Source organism: Acomys minous, assembly GCF_964271855.1.
Source record: "Acomys minous genome assembly, chromosome: 15".
NCBI lineage: Eukaryota > Metazoa > Chordata > Mammalia > Rodentia > Muridae > Acomys > Acomys minous.
The window spans coordinates 101,689,044-101,704,546 of record NC_140497.1 but is presented as its reverse complement, the minus strand read 5'-3'; the positions used below and the strand labels follow the sequence as shown (position 1 = coordinate 101,704,546).

General features: G+C 54.8%; 1 protein-coding gene across 2 annotated transcripts in view; it reads right to left on the bottom strand.

Moving 5' to 3' along the window:
* CRTC1 (CREB regulated transcription coactivator 1) overlaps positions 1 to 15,503 on the bottom strand; it is a 58,325-nt gene extending 42,822 nt beyond the window's left edge. For both annotated transcript variants that reach the window (XM_084760114.1, XM_084760115.1), the window contains exon 1: positions 15,337 to 15,503. In XM_084760114.1, coding sequence (XP_084616240.1) covers positions 15,337 to 15,462 — 126 coding nt within the window. In that variant the 5' untranslated portion in view covers positions 15,463 to 15,503. The remainder of the gene's footprint in view (positions 1 to 15,336) is intronic.

Here is a 15,503-nt window from a genome sequence, read left to right as displayed (position 1 = left end):
AAACCTACTTGTTTGTGTCCAGGAAAAATTATGGCCAAGTCTTCACAGTTATGCCTCCTCCCTGACGATCCGCTGTGGAGGGGACCAATGACAGCGCTGCTGGTGACCCAAGCAAGCCTTTCTGTGAACTTGTGTGGACTCAGGTTGGCACGCATGGACAGGTCAACCTTGTTTGTAGCTCTCCAGGCACTGCCCGCCAGGTGAGTTTGGAGTGTGAGGTCCCCTGCCATATCCTTGTACATTATTGTCACATGTGTCACAGAACACGTGGGGGTCAGAGGACAGCATGGAGGGGTCAGTTCTCTTCTCCACCACGTGGGTCCTGGGGTCACAGCTCAGGTTTCCAGGCTCAATGACAAAAGCCTTTTCTGCCTGAGCCGTCTTGCCAGCCCTGCTATCCTAATTTTTAAGACAGTCTCTCGCTGGCCTAGAGAGCCTTAACTAGACTCAGTGGACTGGCCAGCAAGCTCCAGGAGCCCCGCTGTCCCCACCTCCCACTGCTGGGGCCACACATGTGAGCCATCTTGCTTGGCTCTAACCTGGGGCCATGGACTAGAGCCAGGTCCTCACGCCTGCACACTGAGCCCTTTGCCTGCTAAAAACAAAGACACCTCCCAGCTCTCCCCGTTTTCTTCTTGAAACAGGGTCTCATTATAAACTTAGACTAGCCTCAAGCCTCCGCCTCAGCCCCAAGTGCTGGGATGGCAGCATGCACCACCACACACCTAGCGCTAGCCAGCTCAGGCCTCTGATGATCTGTGGCACATACTGTGAGCTTCCAGGCCCCAAACAAATGGCCAACCAGCAGGGAATGCCTCACAGGCTCCTTTCCCTCCTTACAGAGTTCCAGCCAGGGCACGGAGCTGCCCACAGAACCATGAGACAGGCTATGCTGCATGCTCCAAGGTCTGGTGCCTTGGTGTTCTGGCCCCCGGGACCCTGTGTGTGTGTGTGTGTGTGTGTGTGTGTGTGTGTGTGTGTGAGTGAATGTGTCCGTGGGTGTAACTGGGATGGGCTAGGGGTGTGTGTGCGTGTGGGGGATGTGTGTGTGCAGGCAGTGGTGTGGCCTTGGCAGCAGTCTGCGGGTCACTGTGTTCTAGAAATCGTATGTTCAACACTGGGAATGACGGTGCATCTGTCGTCCCAGTACTTGGAAAGCGGAGGAAGGAGGCTGCAGAGTTTAAGGTCACATTTTTGGCTACAGAGTGAGTTCAAGGCCAGCCTGGGCTATATGACACTCTCCAAAACAAACAAACAAAAGGGGGAAAGACTCAAAATACAAATTAGAGTTGAAACTGTGGCATGGTGGGCATGGTGGTGCACCCCAGAGGCAGAGGCAGGTAGATCACTGTGAGTTCAAGGCCAGCCTGGTCTACCAAGCAAGTCTAGGACAGCCAAGGCTACACAGAGAAACCCTGTCTTGAAAAACCAAACCAAACAAAACCCTGTGGCATGGTCAGGAGCAGTACTGCAGGCCTTTTATCCCAGCACGCAGAGGCGGAGGTGGGGATCTCTATGACTGCTGGGCCAGCCTGGTCTACACAGTGAAATCCTGTCTAACAACAAAAAACAAATCAAACCCAAGCACCCTCCACCACATAAGCAGAACACTGCAGGGACACACAGTCTTCAGTCACATAGCAATAGGTAAGGAAAAGAGATGGACAGCAGGCTGTGACAGAGACGGGGCAGCAGGCTGTGACAGAGACAGGACAGCAGGCTGTGTCAGAGACAGGACAGCAGGCCATGTCAGAGACAGAGATGGGACAGCAGGCTATGTCACAGTACAGACAGAGAAGAACGCAGTCCTGCCAGCCGGAACAGGAAGGAGCCGCCTGGTCTCTGGAGCAAGCAAGGTAGCTGACTGTGCTGAAGGACTTGCCTCCTAAGCCAGAACACACAGCCGATGGACATAGTCTCCATGTTTGTCTCAGCAGCCCCAAGGCTGCACGCCTGGGCCCTGGCACACAGTTAGAGGGGGTGTATGTGTGTGTGGGGGGGCATGTGATTATTTGAATGCATGCAAGTGTGTATGTGCACATCTCAAGTGTGAAACTATGTGTTTGCATGTGCCAGCATAAACACGTGGACGTGAGCCTGTGTACATGTGCATGAGTGTGCATTTGTATGTTACACTGAGTGAATGCCAACTGCACTCAGTTCCCTGTGCCCTTGAGTGGGACTGTCCCTGTACCTCAGAGGGCGAAACCCTGCAGCAGCTCAACTCCAAAGCCTACCTGGAAAGAAAAGCATGCTCCCCAATGGGGGAGGGGGCTGCCTGAAGCCAGACCAGGCTGGCCTCAAACTCAGCAATTCACCTCCTCCTGCCTCCGAGGATGAAGGCTGTACACCACCACACCCAGCCCCAGGCCCAGTTTGAGGGTGGCCAGCTGCAAGTGGAGGAAGTGGTGACTTCCACATTGGCAACAAAGACTTCTTTGGAAAGTGGTCCCAACACTGCTATGCCACCTCACTAGGGTCATCGCTGAAACTGGTCTGCTACTCCCCAGGGCTTCCCTGAGGGGCAATGGAGCCACAGGGAGACAACAAAGTTGAGATGCCCTCATTACCATGGCCCAAAATAGCTAGAATGCTCCGTATTTCAGGAGCACTCAGCCGGGTTATGTAAGAACTCGGGGTTAGGGGAGGGGCTGCGACCCCATGGGAACCTCACGGTCAGACTTCCACAGGCCATGGCTAGCTGTGTGCTCCAGGTCTCAGGAGCTGTCTGGGTGGGATCCCGCCCTCCCGCCTTTGCTCAGAGCACACCCAGGCCAGCATCTAGTGATGCTCATGAAGGAGGAGGATGGCACCAGCATCCATCCACATTCACATGGAGGGCAGCTCAAGCCACACAGACCAGGACAGAGACAAGAAGAGGTGCCACTCACACCCCAAGCCCCCCACACCCCAAGCCCCCACACACCCCAAGCTCGCCACACCCCCTGAGCACTCCTTGAGCTCCAAAATAATGTCCCAGCCTGCGCCATCTTGGCACCCAGCTGTCCACACAACCTCACTGGAGGCCTGCCCTGCCAGACCATCGTGCATTGTCACTTCTGTAGGGCTGCTCCATCACGGCTGTGTCCAACACAGCTCAAATGCCCTCACTCTCTCCTTTTTTTTTTTTTTTTAACCACACCAGTAGGTTTCTGTTCTATTTAAAATGAAGCCAACTTGCTTAGAACTTCAGCAAGTAAAACATAAAATTACCGTATGACCCAGCATTCCATCCCGAGGGACAGGCCCCCGTGAAAGGCAGAAGACAGGCAAACACACACTCATGGTTCTCTGTCAAAGGCAAGAAAGGCAAAAGCCAGCAAGCACACGCTCAAAGCCAGTTTCCGTGAGCAGCATGTGACACAGTGTGGATGTAGGAATATTGCTCAGCCCTGAAAAGGGATGAGGCGCTGGCATACCACAATGAAGATGGACCTTGAAAAACTGCCAGTGAGTGTCAGAAGCCAGAGAATAGGGCCACATTGTGTGCCATCCCAAGGATGCAAAATACTCACCTACAGAGCAAGTAAGCTGATCAGGGGTTGCCACAGTCTGGGAGAGGGGAGCTGAAGTGACTGCTCTCCTATTAAAGGTATGGGGTGTTCTAGAACTAGGTGCCAATTAACAGTTGCACTGAAGTATAAATGTACTCAATGTCACAGAAATAGGTTGGAGAAGCTTCATCAAAATTAGTAAATAGGCCGGGCATGGTAGCACACACGCCTTTAATCCCAGCACTTGGGAGGCAGAGGCAGGCAGATCGCTGTGAGTTCAAGGCTAGCCTGGTCTACAAAGCAAGTCTAGGATAGCCAGGGCTACACAGAGAAACCCTGTCTCGAAAAACCAAAACCAAAACAAACCAAAACAAAAAAACCAATAACAACAAAACAAAACAAAATTAGTAAATAGGAAAATGAGATTCAAATTCAGCCCTGCCCTGGGGCTGATGGTACTGAGCTGGGGGCATGGCTCAGGGGTGGAGCCCCTGCCTAGAATCCTCCAGTGAGGGGCAGGGCATGGCTCAGGGGTGGAGGCTCTACCTAGAATCCCCCAGTGAGGGGCTGGGGGTGTGGCTCAGAGGTGGAGCCCCTGCCTAGGATCCCCCAGTGAGAGGCTGGGGGCGTGGCTCAGGGGTGGAACTTCTGCCTAGGATCCTCCAGTGAGGGGCTGGGGGTGTGGCTCAGGGGTGGAGTCCCTGCCTAGGATCCCCCAGTGAGAAACTGGGGGTGTGGCTCGGGGGTGGAGCCTCTGCCTAGGATCCCCCAGTGAGGGGCTGGGGGCGTGGCTCAGGGGTGGAACTTCTGCCTAGGATCCTCCAGTGAGGGGTTGGGGGTGTGGCTCAGGGGTGGAGTCCCTGCCTAGGATCCCCCAGTGAGAGACTGGGGGCGTGGCTCGGGGGTGGAGCCTCTGCCTAGGATCCTCCAGTGAGGGGCTGGGGGCGTGGCTCATGGGTGGACAAATAGGATGCAGCCCCTGGATGCCCCAGCATCTCAGTTCCTCTCACCCATACCAATTCCCTGTCCTCCAACAGCAATACCACCTCTCTCCTCACCCAGGCCCTAACATTGGCCTCAGGGCCATATCCTGGGGCTCTCCCAGCTCTGCTCCCGGCCTGTTCTCTGTGACAGTGCACTGGACGTGCTGTGGACTGACCATCCACACAGGATGATGGATGCGTGCCAACATGGCTGATGCCACATCTCTTTATGTTTAAATACTATAGACAACTGATTCTCATCACCTTTTAACTTTCACATGTATGGATACCCCCAGCAAATAAACATTAAAAACAAAACAAAACAAGCTGGGCTGTGGTGACGCACACCTTTAATTCCAGCACTCAAAGGAGGCAGAGGCAGGCAGATATCTGAGTTCAAGGCCAGCCTGGTCTACAAAGTGAGTTCCAGGACATCCAAAGCTACACAGAGGAACCGTCTTGGAAAAACCAAACCAAAACAAAAACAACCAAACAAATAGACCCAACAGGATGGAATGCTCTAGAAACCAGCCTTCATGGAAGCAGTCATATGACTACTAACACTAGTACCAAGAGTGGAAAAGAGCAGCCTTTGTGCAAAGGGCTCTGGGAAAACGGCATTTTCACACACAGAGAAAGGAATATGGACAGCGCTCAGAATCCACACTGGAAGACCAGAAGTAGAACCCAAGCCCAGCTCTCTCGGAAACCGCAGACCTCTAATTCAGCCAGCACCCCAGGAATGTGGGAGCCATGCAGGCTTGGCAGTCAGTCTTGGATACCACACCAAACTCAAGCAATAAAAGAAAACAAACAAACAAAACCCACCAGGAACTGGACTTTGTCAAAATTATAAACATTCATACATCAAAGGGTGCCATGGCCAGGGTGAGAGAAGGCACAGCCCCATGAAGGGGAGAGCCGCACTGGCAACTGCCTCTCATCTGCAATCCACAGAGCCACGGGCTGCACAGCTGCAGATCCGAGTGGAATCCTGGGCAAGCACTGGGGAGCAAGGGAAAAATGGGATCCTCTCAAACTCTTGGTGTGAAGGTGACGCAGCACATGACTGAAGCACAGGCTGGTGATGGCCATCAGGAAGATGATGCAGGGGGATTGCCACAAGTCCCAGGCCAGCCTAGGCTGCAGGGCTGAGACCCTGTCTGCTGGAGCTGAGTGTGGTGGTGATGAGCATCTCTGACCCCAGCACATGGGAGCATCCGGATGTGCAGCCCCGAAACAAACCAGAAGAAACAAAAGGAAGCAACTCAAGCGCGGAGTCCCGCTCAGTCAGGAGGCCACAGGGCCCTCGCCTCTCTCTGCAAGGAGCACAGATCTCCTGCTCACTTCCTGCCTTCATAGAGGGGAAACTGAGACCCAGATGGGGTGATCCCTTGCTCCTCTATTGGGGTTGGAGCAAGCCCGGGGTGGCGTGGCGGCAGGACTGAGTTGGGAGTTTGCAGGCACGCACTCTCCCATAGCATGCATTTGTTTGATCTGTTCATAACGTTACTGCTTTGCCGAAAAGTCACCCAAGTCACCAGGGTGGGCATTCAACACTACCTACCGCTAGTCACCACACCTTCCTGAAGTCACCCTGAGGACAGCCAGGGAGCAGGGTGACTCTTAGCTGTGACTTCCCTCCTGTCATTAGAAAAGACATGTCCCCAACAGGAAACACTCTTTTTGGGTTATCAGAGGCTCCAGGCAGCCTCCTGTGGAGGCCAAGGACTTGGTGGCTACACACTGCACCCCTGCTGAGTGCCTGCTGAATACACTGCACACATGTTGAATGCCTGCTGAATACACTGCACACATGTTGAATGCCTGCTGAATACACTGCACACCTGTTGAGTGACTGCTGAATACACCATACCTGCTGAGTGACAGCTGAATACACTGCACATCTGCTGAGTGTCTGCTGAGTACACTGCACACCTGCTGAGTGTCCACTGAATACACTGCACACCTGCTGAGTGCCCACTGAATACACTGCACACCTGCTGAGTGACTGCTGAATACATTGCATACCTGCTGAGTGTCTGCTGAGTACACTGCACACCTGCTGAGTACCTACAAAATATACTGCACTCCTGCTGAATGACTGCTGAATACACTGCACCCCCATGAGTGACTGCTGAATACACTGCACACCTGTTGAGTGACTGCTGAATACACTGCGCCCCTGTGAGTGACTGCTGAGTACAGCCTGCACCTATTAAAGTACATTCCATGCCTGCTGAGTCAGCCTGTGCCTGCTGGGTATATTTTGTCTGGATGCCAAGTGTCCCCCAGCAGCACAGAGCAGCACAGCCAGCTGCTGCAGGTGCACTAGCCACTAATTCCTCTTTTCACAATAGGTGACAGAGGCCATGCAACGGTGCCTCAGTCTAAAGAGGGTGCAGAGCTGAGCAGGGCAGCCTACCAAGCCTGCAACCAGTGTTCTGCTCACCCTACACTCTCTTCCCAGGAGGACAAGGCTGCTGTACCTCACTTCCCCTAAATGCTAAAAGTTGACTGAATCCCTGGACCCCAAGGCATTCAGGGTGTCTCATTTGTCCAGCCAGGGACACATGGCCACGGCTGGCTGGGACAGGCAACCACCTGAACAAGCCACACTACCGAGCACTACAAGAGAAGTGGCAGGCGGCTGTCTTCAGCTGCAGCTGCCCATTAGCTCCTGGACAGGCCTTCCAGCGCACTCCACTGACATCACTGCCACAGCCTCCGTGCCCACTCCTTATCTCGCACCCCTCAAACCTTTGCATTCTCTCCTGCTGCTAGGGAACGCAGAGGAAGAGACTTCCTGACCAGTGACCTTCACACCCAGCACATAAGTATGGGGAGCAAAGGTAACGATGTATAGGTTCTAGAAACCAGGGGAATGAACATGCCTTATAGCGAAAGAGTGCATGATGGGGGTCATTGCCCCATGTTGGAAGGCCAGGGACACTAGTGTGAGACACAGGTTACATCCGAGCCACATGACACCTCACATGAGCGACACAGATGTGTGACGGGCCCCTCTCTGGAGCTACCATCAATACCGAGGCACCTCCAGCTCCATCCTCTCACACGGCTTTTTTCTGTAGCCTTCCAGGGCTCCTGTTACCAGCTGCCTCCTTCCCTCCCAGCACCCTCGCCACGAAATCTCTACTCTGAGAGCTGTTTCCTCTGCTCATGGGTTCTGGCAGACTAGCATACCCTGCCGCAGCCCAGCAGGCTGGCACACTCCCAAACTGCATGATATGAAAGAAATTGCTCCGGCTACTGGGTCAGTCTGGCGTGCCCAACTGACTCTGTGACGTGTGCTCTCTGGGCCTCGCAGTCCTGTCACGGGGGCTATCAGCAGCCCAGCACTGGCTGGGACAAGCTGCTGGGTCTCCTGCAGCCATGGCTTCGCCACCTTCTCTGTACACACATGCCCCAGACACTCAGGGCCTGAGTCCTGCTCCAGTTGTGACTGACGACACCTTCCAAGGCAGGCTCAGCATTGGGTGGGCTCTCCAAGGAATAGCTAGTGGGAGGCCACCATACTGCCAAGGCTGGCCTGGAACCCACAATCCTCCTGCCTCAGCCTCCCAAGCAATGGCATGGAAGGGGATGCTGATGGTTGTTGGCTCAGAGTCTCAATATGTAACTAAAGCCAATCTCAAAGTTGCAGCAATCCCCTGCCTCTAAGTCTTGCATGCTTAGATTACAGCCATGAAACACTACACCTGGTGCTAGTTTTGGGATTTGTTCTGTGGCTGCACACACGTATACCCATGGGCACATGGCAGCCACAAATTGACACAAAGTGTTTCCTCACTGGGCAGCAGCAGCAGGAATCCCCCGGTCTCTGCCACCCAGTGCTGAGGTTACAGATGTGTGGCACAAACTCTGAGATCAAACTCTTCACCGAGGAAGCTGTCTCCACAGCTCTTGGTCTCATGTAGCCCAGGCCCAACTCAGGCTGGCTATGTAGGCGGCATGGATGCTGAATGCCCGATCTCCCCGTCTCCCCTCCCAAGTGCAGGGAGAGCAGGTGTGCCCCCGAGTGGCCTTCCTCAGTAGGCACTAGGTCCTGCTCTCTCCCTGGCTACACTCCCCGATGTCCACATGAGACCAAGCTGAAACCAGAAAGCCACCAACGCCGACAGTAACTCATCCAGCACAAGCCAGTTAAGTCCGCCTAGTCCATAACAATGGATCAGAGGCCCAAGGGACCCACCAGGGACCATAAGGAAACAAGGCAGGAGTCACAAGGTATGCACATACTGCTCATTGGCCCTGGGGATGACAACTCACACGCACGCACGCACGCACGCACACACGCACGCACGCACACAGCTCACAGAGAGAACTCTTCCTGGTACCACTGTCCCAGGGCCAGCAGCCAGCTGGTCCCCAGCAGAAGGGTCATTTCCTCTTCCACTTGGGGGAGGCAGGCTCAGGCCTCTGGGCAGCACCCACACCACTGTGACCTGCCCCCAAACGCTGAGACCCAGGGGGCTGCTCTTACTTCTGAGTCCGAGTCAGTTAGAGGCCCACAAGGCCCTGAGAAGACCAGGTGAGGGACTGCTTCATTTGGAGTCACAGAAGTCACAAAAGCTGAACTGCAGGGGTGGTGGTGTGGCTTAGTGGAAAAGTCTGCCTGGCTCCACTAGAGCACTCTGCCAGCATGTGGGTGTGTGCCGTGGGTGTTTGTTCTGTCACCAACACTGCATGCAGGAGCACCTGGTGTTACCTGCTGACTGCATGCAGAAGCACCTGGATCAGGGCCAGCCCTCTGAGAGCCTCTTGCCCTGGGCCACCTGCTGGACTAACCCAGGCACACGTTCTGTGCAACCAGCAGCGGACATGGTCTGTGGAAATAAAAGCTGCAAGCCAAAGCTCCATGTCATGGTGCCATGGCCACCACCACCAGAATTATGACAAAGAACAAATGGCTGCAAATAAAAGCTCTGCTTCCAGGGACCAAAGGAACACAGGACTGGATTGGGAAACTGAGTCACCGGAAGAAAGCACCCTACTGAACCATCTCCAACTCTTCACTGGGGGATCCTAGGCATGAACCCCACCCCTGAGCCACGCCCCCAGCCCCTCACTGGGGGATCCTAGGCAGGGGCTCCACCCCTGAGCCACGCCCCCAGCCCCTCACTGGGGGATCCTAGGCAGGGGCTCCACCCCTGAGCCACACCCCCAGCCCCTCACTGGGGGATCCTAGGCAGGGGCTCCACCCCTGAGCCACGCCCCAGCCCCTCACTGGGGGATCCTAGGCAGGGGCTCCACCCCTGAGCAATGCTGCCATTCTTCCTTGTTTGCTTTGATACATGGTCTGGCCATACAGCCCATAATTGGCTTTACTTTTTTTTTTTCCTTTTTATTTGTTTTGTATATTTGGGAAGGGGTGTGTGCATGCCAGTGTGTGTGTGAGAGAGATGGGGGCGGGGCAGGGGGGAACACACAAACTGCAGGAGTTGTTTCCTGTTTCTTTCCTTCTACCATGTGCTGGCTACATTTATGTCAAGCGACATAAACTAGAATCATTTTGGAACAGGGACCACAATTGAGAAGATGCTCCCCATATGGAGCTGTGTACATTTTCTTGACTGATGAGTGATGGGGGGAGGCCCAGCCCACTGGGTGTGCTGCCATCCCTGAGCAAGTTGTCCCTGGTTCTATAAGAGAGCAGGCTGAGCAAGCCAGCGAGCGGCACCCTCCCTGGCTCCGCATCAGCTCCTGCCTCCAGGTTCCTGCCCTGCCTGAGTTCCTGCCTTGGCTTCCCTCAGTGATGGAGGAGGCCTGAGAGCTTTAAGCTGGGATAATTCCCTGCATCCCCCAAGTAGTTTTTGGTTAAGGTGTTTTATCACAGGAGTAAGGCACATCATGTGGGTCCGAGGATCACACTCACTGGACTCTGCAGCACTTTTCCCCAGTCAACATCTCACCTCATGTTGTCATGAAATCCTGGGGTCTCGGGCTGGAGAGATGGCACAGTGGGTAAGAGCACTTGCTGTTTTTACAGAGGACCCCGGGTTGGTTCCCAGCTCCCTCGCAGAGGCTCACAACTATCTGTAATTCCAGTCCAGGGGATCCGATGCCCTCTCCTGACTTCCCCAGGAACCAAGCATTCACATGGTGCACATACAAAAACGTAAGACACACACACACACACACACTCACTAAAATAAATGAAAAATAAGTAATTTTTTCAAGTGACCAAGGGACCAAGTGTGGTGGCCCTGGGGAGACAAGAGGCAGATGGATCTCTACGTCTGAGGCCAGACTAGTCTGCAAGTTCTATGTCAGCTAGGGCTACACAGAGAGACCATGTCTTTAAAAAAAAGCACAGCGGCTTGGAAGACGGGTCAGTGGTAACAGCACTTGCTGAGTGAGCAACAAGCACCAGCCTGGCACCCACATAAAAACCTGGCCGTGGCCATACATTCCTGTAACCCCAGAACTTCAACAAGGGTACACACTAGAGGACAGCCGGGGCTTGCTGCCCAGCAGCCCAGTTCCAGGACCAACACGGGACTTGGAGTAAAGAGAAGAAGCCAGAGAAGGATGGAGCGGTACAGTGATGTCCTGCTCTACCCAAGCCCACAAGTACACACGTGCACACACACACACACACACACACACACACACACACACACACACACACACAAACCAAGTACAGAAGGAAGCCTGGAGTGCACCTCACACAGCCTGGCTAGAGTGAGGCTGTCTCAAACACCGCAACAGCTTTTTTTGTTTGTTTGTTTTGGCATAGCTGTGAAACCACAGGAAGAGCTGTCCTCCAAGTCCCTGGGACAGAAGCCTGCCACCATGGTGTCACAGAAGCCTGTGCCTGTCAGGCACCCAGCCGGGCATTCGTCTGCCTATTCTTTGTATGTGGTGTCAGAGACCTCTGTCCCCGTTTATGTGGCTGAGGCTGGCCTTGAACTGCTGCGCCTTCCACCTTAGCCTCCTGAATGCTACGTGAGAAGTGTGCGCAACCATGGCCGGCCACCTCCCATGCTGAGACGTTGCTGTGACCTCACCAGATCCCATCTACAGGGTCTTTTTGCCACCAAGGTCTCGCTGCTCGGTCCTGGGGCTGAGCATGGACAGATGGTTTTCACACGTTTCCAGCTGCTCTGGGGGTGCCGCCCACATCCTGGAGCAGCTTCTAGAGAGGGGGCAGTGATGAGGGTGGTACCCCCATCCTCTTGACAGCAGCTTGGGATGTTTGCTCTGCAGAGATCACAGATGGCAGCAGGCAGCCCTGGTAGCACAAGACAAAGTGCCAAAGGGCCAGCTACATGGCTCGGTGTGCATGAAGGTGATTGCCACCAAGCCCCGATGACCTGAGTTCAATCTCCAGGACGCACACGAGAAAAGGCAAGAGACAATTCCAGCAAGCTGTCCTTTGGTTTCCACACATGCGCTATGGCACACACATGTGCGTGCACACAGACACACACGGACATACAGACACACACACACAGAGTCACACACACACATAAAGTCACACACAGATTGAATAACAGGTGTTCCGGGCTCTGTTCTCAGCAAAGCCACCCCTGTCACAGGTACCGGCCAGAATACCACCACTCAGCCCGGGCAGGGCTAGCCTGCACTACTGATTCTGTGAAGAGAGGACCTCGCTGTGTGGTCAGCCTCCCGAGCATCTGGGAGAGCACACAGGCGCCACCACACCTAGCCGACTAAGGGCATCGCTGCTGTGGGCTAAGATACTTGGTTTCAGTCACAGCAAGAGCCCAGTGTCCCAAGGCAACAGCCAGCAGGTGATGCCCAACCCCACCCCCTTCTGCACAAAGAGGCTCCGGATGGCCCCTTGCTCAGGTTGCCAGCGCTCCCATCTGCACACCCCACAGGGCCACTCGGCCCCAGCACAGTCTCCAATGGCCTTACCATCTTCCCAGGACACAGGGATCAGAACGTGTGGCATGGACACCTCTTCCCAAGGGGCCGAGAGGTGAGGACCCCCACGTGTCCAGCACGACAGACAGAATGACCCAGCCCCACCGGCTCTTCAGTGATACCCCACAGTCCTTGGAGCAGCAGAGGGGCAAGCACAGCTGGTGGACCCCAGAGGCCTGATAACTGTCAAAGGGGGAGCTGGCAAGGAGCAAGGCCACTATATTTTTTGGGGTTTTTGGGGGGTTCCTCGAGATGGGGTTTCTCTGTGTAGCCCTGGCTTACCTAGAACTCTCTCTGTAGACCAGGTTGGCCTTAAACTCAGAGATTCACCTGCATCTGCCTCCCCAGTGCTAGAATAAAAGGTGGGCATCACCACCATGCCTGGCCAATTTTAATTTTTAAATTATGGGTAGTGTGTGTAGCCGCAATATGAGTGCAGGTGCCCAGAGAGGCCAAAATCCCCTTGGAGCTGGAGACGCAGACAGTTGTGAGCTGTCGGACATGATCGTGGGAACTGAACCCAGGGCCTCTGGAAAGGTAGCCAGTGCCCTTACACTGAGCCCAGAGCTGCTGTTGCCGGGCTGGCCGTGGGGAGCAGGCGAAACGCTCTTGACTGCGTCCTCAGCATGGGCAGGTACTTCGCATGTGAGTGCTGGGGATCAGAATCCAGTCCGCACGCTTTGTGACAAGCACTTCACCTTACTACACAAGTCTTCAGCACTTCCTTTTCCCTTTTTTTCTTTCTCTTTTTTTTTTTTAGATTTGCCTTGCTTTATAGCCTAAGCTGTCTTTAAAAGCCTCAGACTCACAGCAATCCTCCTGCCTCAGCCTTCAGCTGCTGAGAGACAGGCTCCCCACACCCAGCTACTCATGGGGCATCGCGCATGTGAAGGTCAGAGGACAAGTTGCAGGGGTCAGTTTGCTCCTTCTACCAAATGGGTCCCAGGGACTGAACTCAGGTCCTCAGGCTTGGCAGACAGAGCCTTTAGCCACTGGGCTATCTCATCAACCTGCCATCTTAAAAAAGCCGGAATGACGTGTGGGCAAGTGCTACGCGGACGACTTTGAAAATTCAGTGCTGAGCATGGAGGCCCAAACCAGAAGGCCGCGGGCTTGCCTGTGATTCCGGAACAGGTGTAGGAACAGGAAGGGAAGTGGCCAGGGATGCTGAAGTGGACAGGGGCCTTTGGGCAATGAAACTGCTCTGGAAGACAGCGGTGCGGCCACACGACTCGACAGTCGTCACTCACTTCCCACCCACACTGACCAAGCCGTTCAATCCTTTCAGGACAGGCATGGTGCTCAGGAACGGGGAGGTAGGAACGTCAAGACTTCCAAGTCAACCTCAAGCTACTCAGTGAGTTCAAGGCTAGCCTGTGCTACATGGGACCTTGCCTCAGTCATCTTTTCCACAATCATTTATTTCCAGTCTTGTGAAGAAACCAGACAGATTTCCATCAAAGCGCTAGCCTTGGAACTCTTGTTCTAGTTACACTGCAAACACTTGGTATCAACTGTATGCAGACACCTACAATGTGCTGGAAACGAGAGGCAGCCTCAGCCACGCTGCCCAGTGAGGGACAGAGGGATGACACACTTTTTTGTTGTTGTTGCTGTTGTTTTTGGTCGAAAAGGGGTCTCTCTGTGTAGCCCTGGCTGTCCTGGACTCGCTTTGTAGACCAGGCTGGCCTCGAACTCACAGCGATCCGCCTGCCTTTGCCTCCTGAGTGCTGGGATTAAAGGCGTGCGCCACCACCACCCGTCAGATGACACACTTTCATTTGCTCATCCATTCGCTGGCCACCCCTTTCTCCAGGGGCTCAGGGGTAACCTGAATCCCCTCGGGAGCACACTGGGAGCAGGGCCTGACACCCGCACGTTCCGAGCACACATCTTCATCTATTGATGCCACATTTCAGAGAAGCAAGCAACTGCCTGTAAAAATCACCGGACCCAAAGGCTCTGGCTGACGAATCAGACCCTCATGTAAGTGCCCCTGGCAGGTCACACAGGAAGCAGGAAGTAGGCCTCAGAACCCAGGGACACACAGTTGACATGGAAGGCTCAGGGGCCCAGGTCCACTCCACTGTGGCCAGGAAGCCAGGAAGACCAGCTAGGCGTGCCAAATGGCCCAGCCACCAGACCCAAGTCCGGTAGGTGGCTGCTCCTTGTCATGAATGGAGGCCCATCACCTGGTCCCCAGCACAGAGGCAGCATGGGAACCGAGCTGCTACCTCCATTCTGGGGACCCCATGCAGGGCCACTCAGCGATCCCAGAGGGAAAACATCTGCTCTGTGGCAGAAGCAGGAAACCCCAGGGAGGGCACAGGTGACAATGACAAGGTATTGCCTCCTCGTGACAACTGTGCCCTCAGATAACAATGAGGGGAACCTCTCTTTCAGCTAGCAATCAAGAGTGACAACTGTCCATTCAAGCAGCACAATGGATGGCAACAATGGGGCCACTTGTCCCCACAGGTAGCAAGAAGGCAACAACTGTCCTCGCAGGTGGCAATGAAGGGTGACATCCGCCCCACCGAGTAGCAATGAAGGGTGACACCTGCCCTCTCAGGTGGCAACGAAGGGTGACATCTGCCCCGTCAAGTATCAATGAAGGGTGACACCTGCCCCATCAGGTAGCAATGTAGGTCCCCCAAGGAAGCAGTAATGAGGTCTCAGTCCCATCAGGTAGCAATCAGGGAGGTGACACGTGTCCATTCTGACAGCTATGATGAGGGCCCACGGTCCCTCAGGTAACGATGATAGATGACACCTGTCCCCTCAGGTAGCTGCAATAGGACCACCTGCCCAGTCCAAAGAGCAATCTCGCGAGCAGCCGCTCCGCACCGGCTGGCGGCGTGGGGACACCTGCGGCGGCCGCAGCCCCGCCCCCGCGTCTCTCCCTCCTCCCCTCCCTCCTCCCCTCCCCTCCCCCGCGCTCTCACCCGCGCGGCCCGCGTCAGGCTCAGGTCCTTCATGACCTCCTCGAAGGCCGCCGTCTCCTCCGCCTGCTTCTGGTTGTGCAGTGCGATCTTCTCGCTAAATTTCCGCGGATTGTTCGAAGTCGCCATCTTCTCGCCGCCGCCTCCTCCTCCTCCTCCTCCTCCTCCTC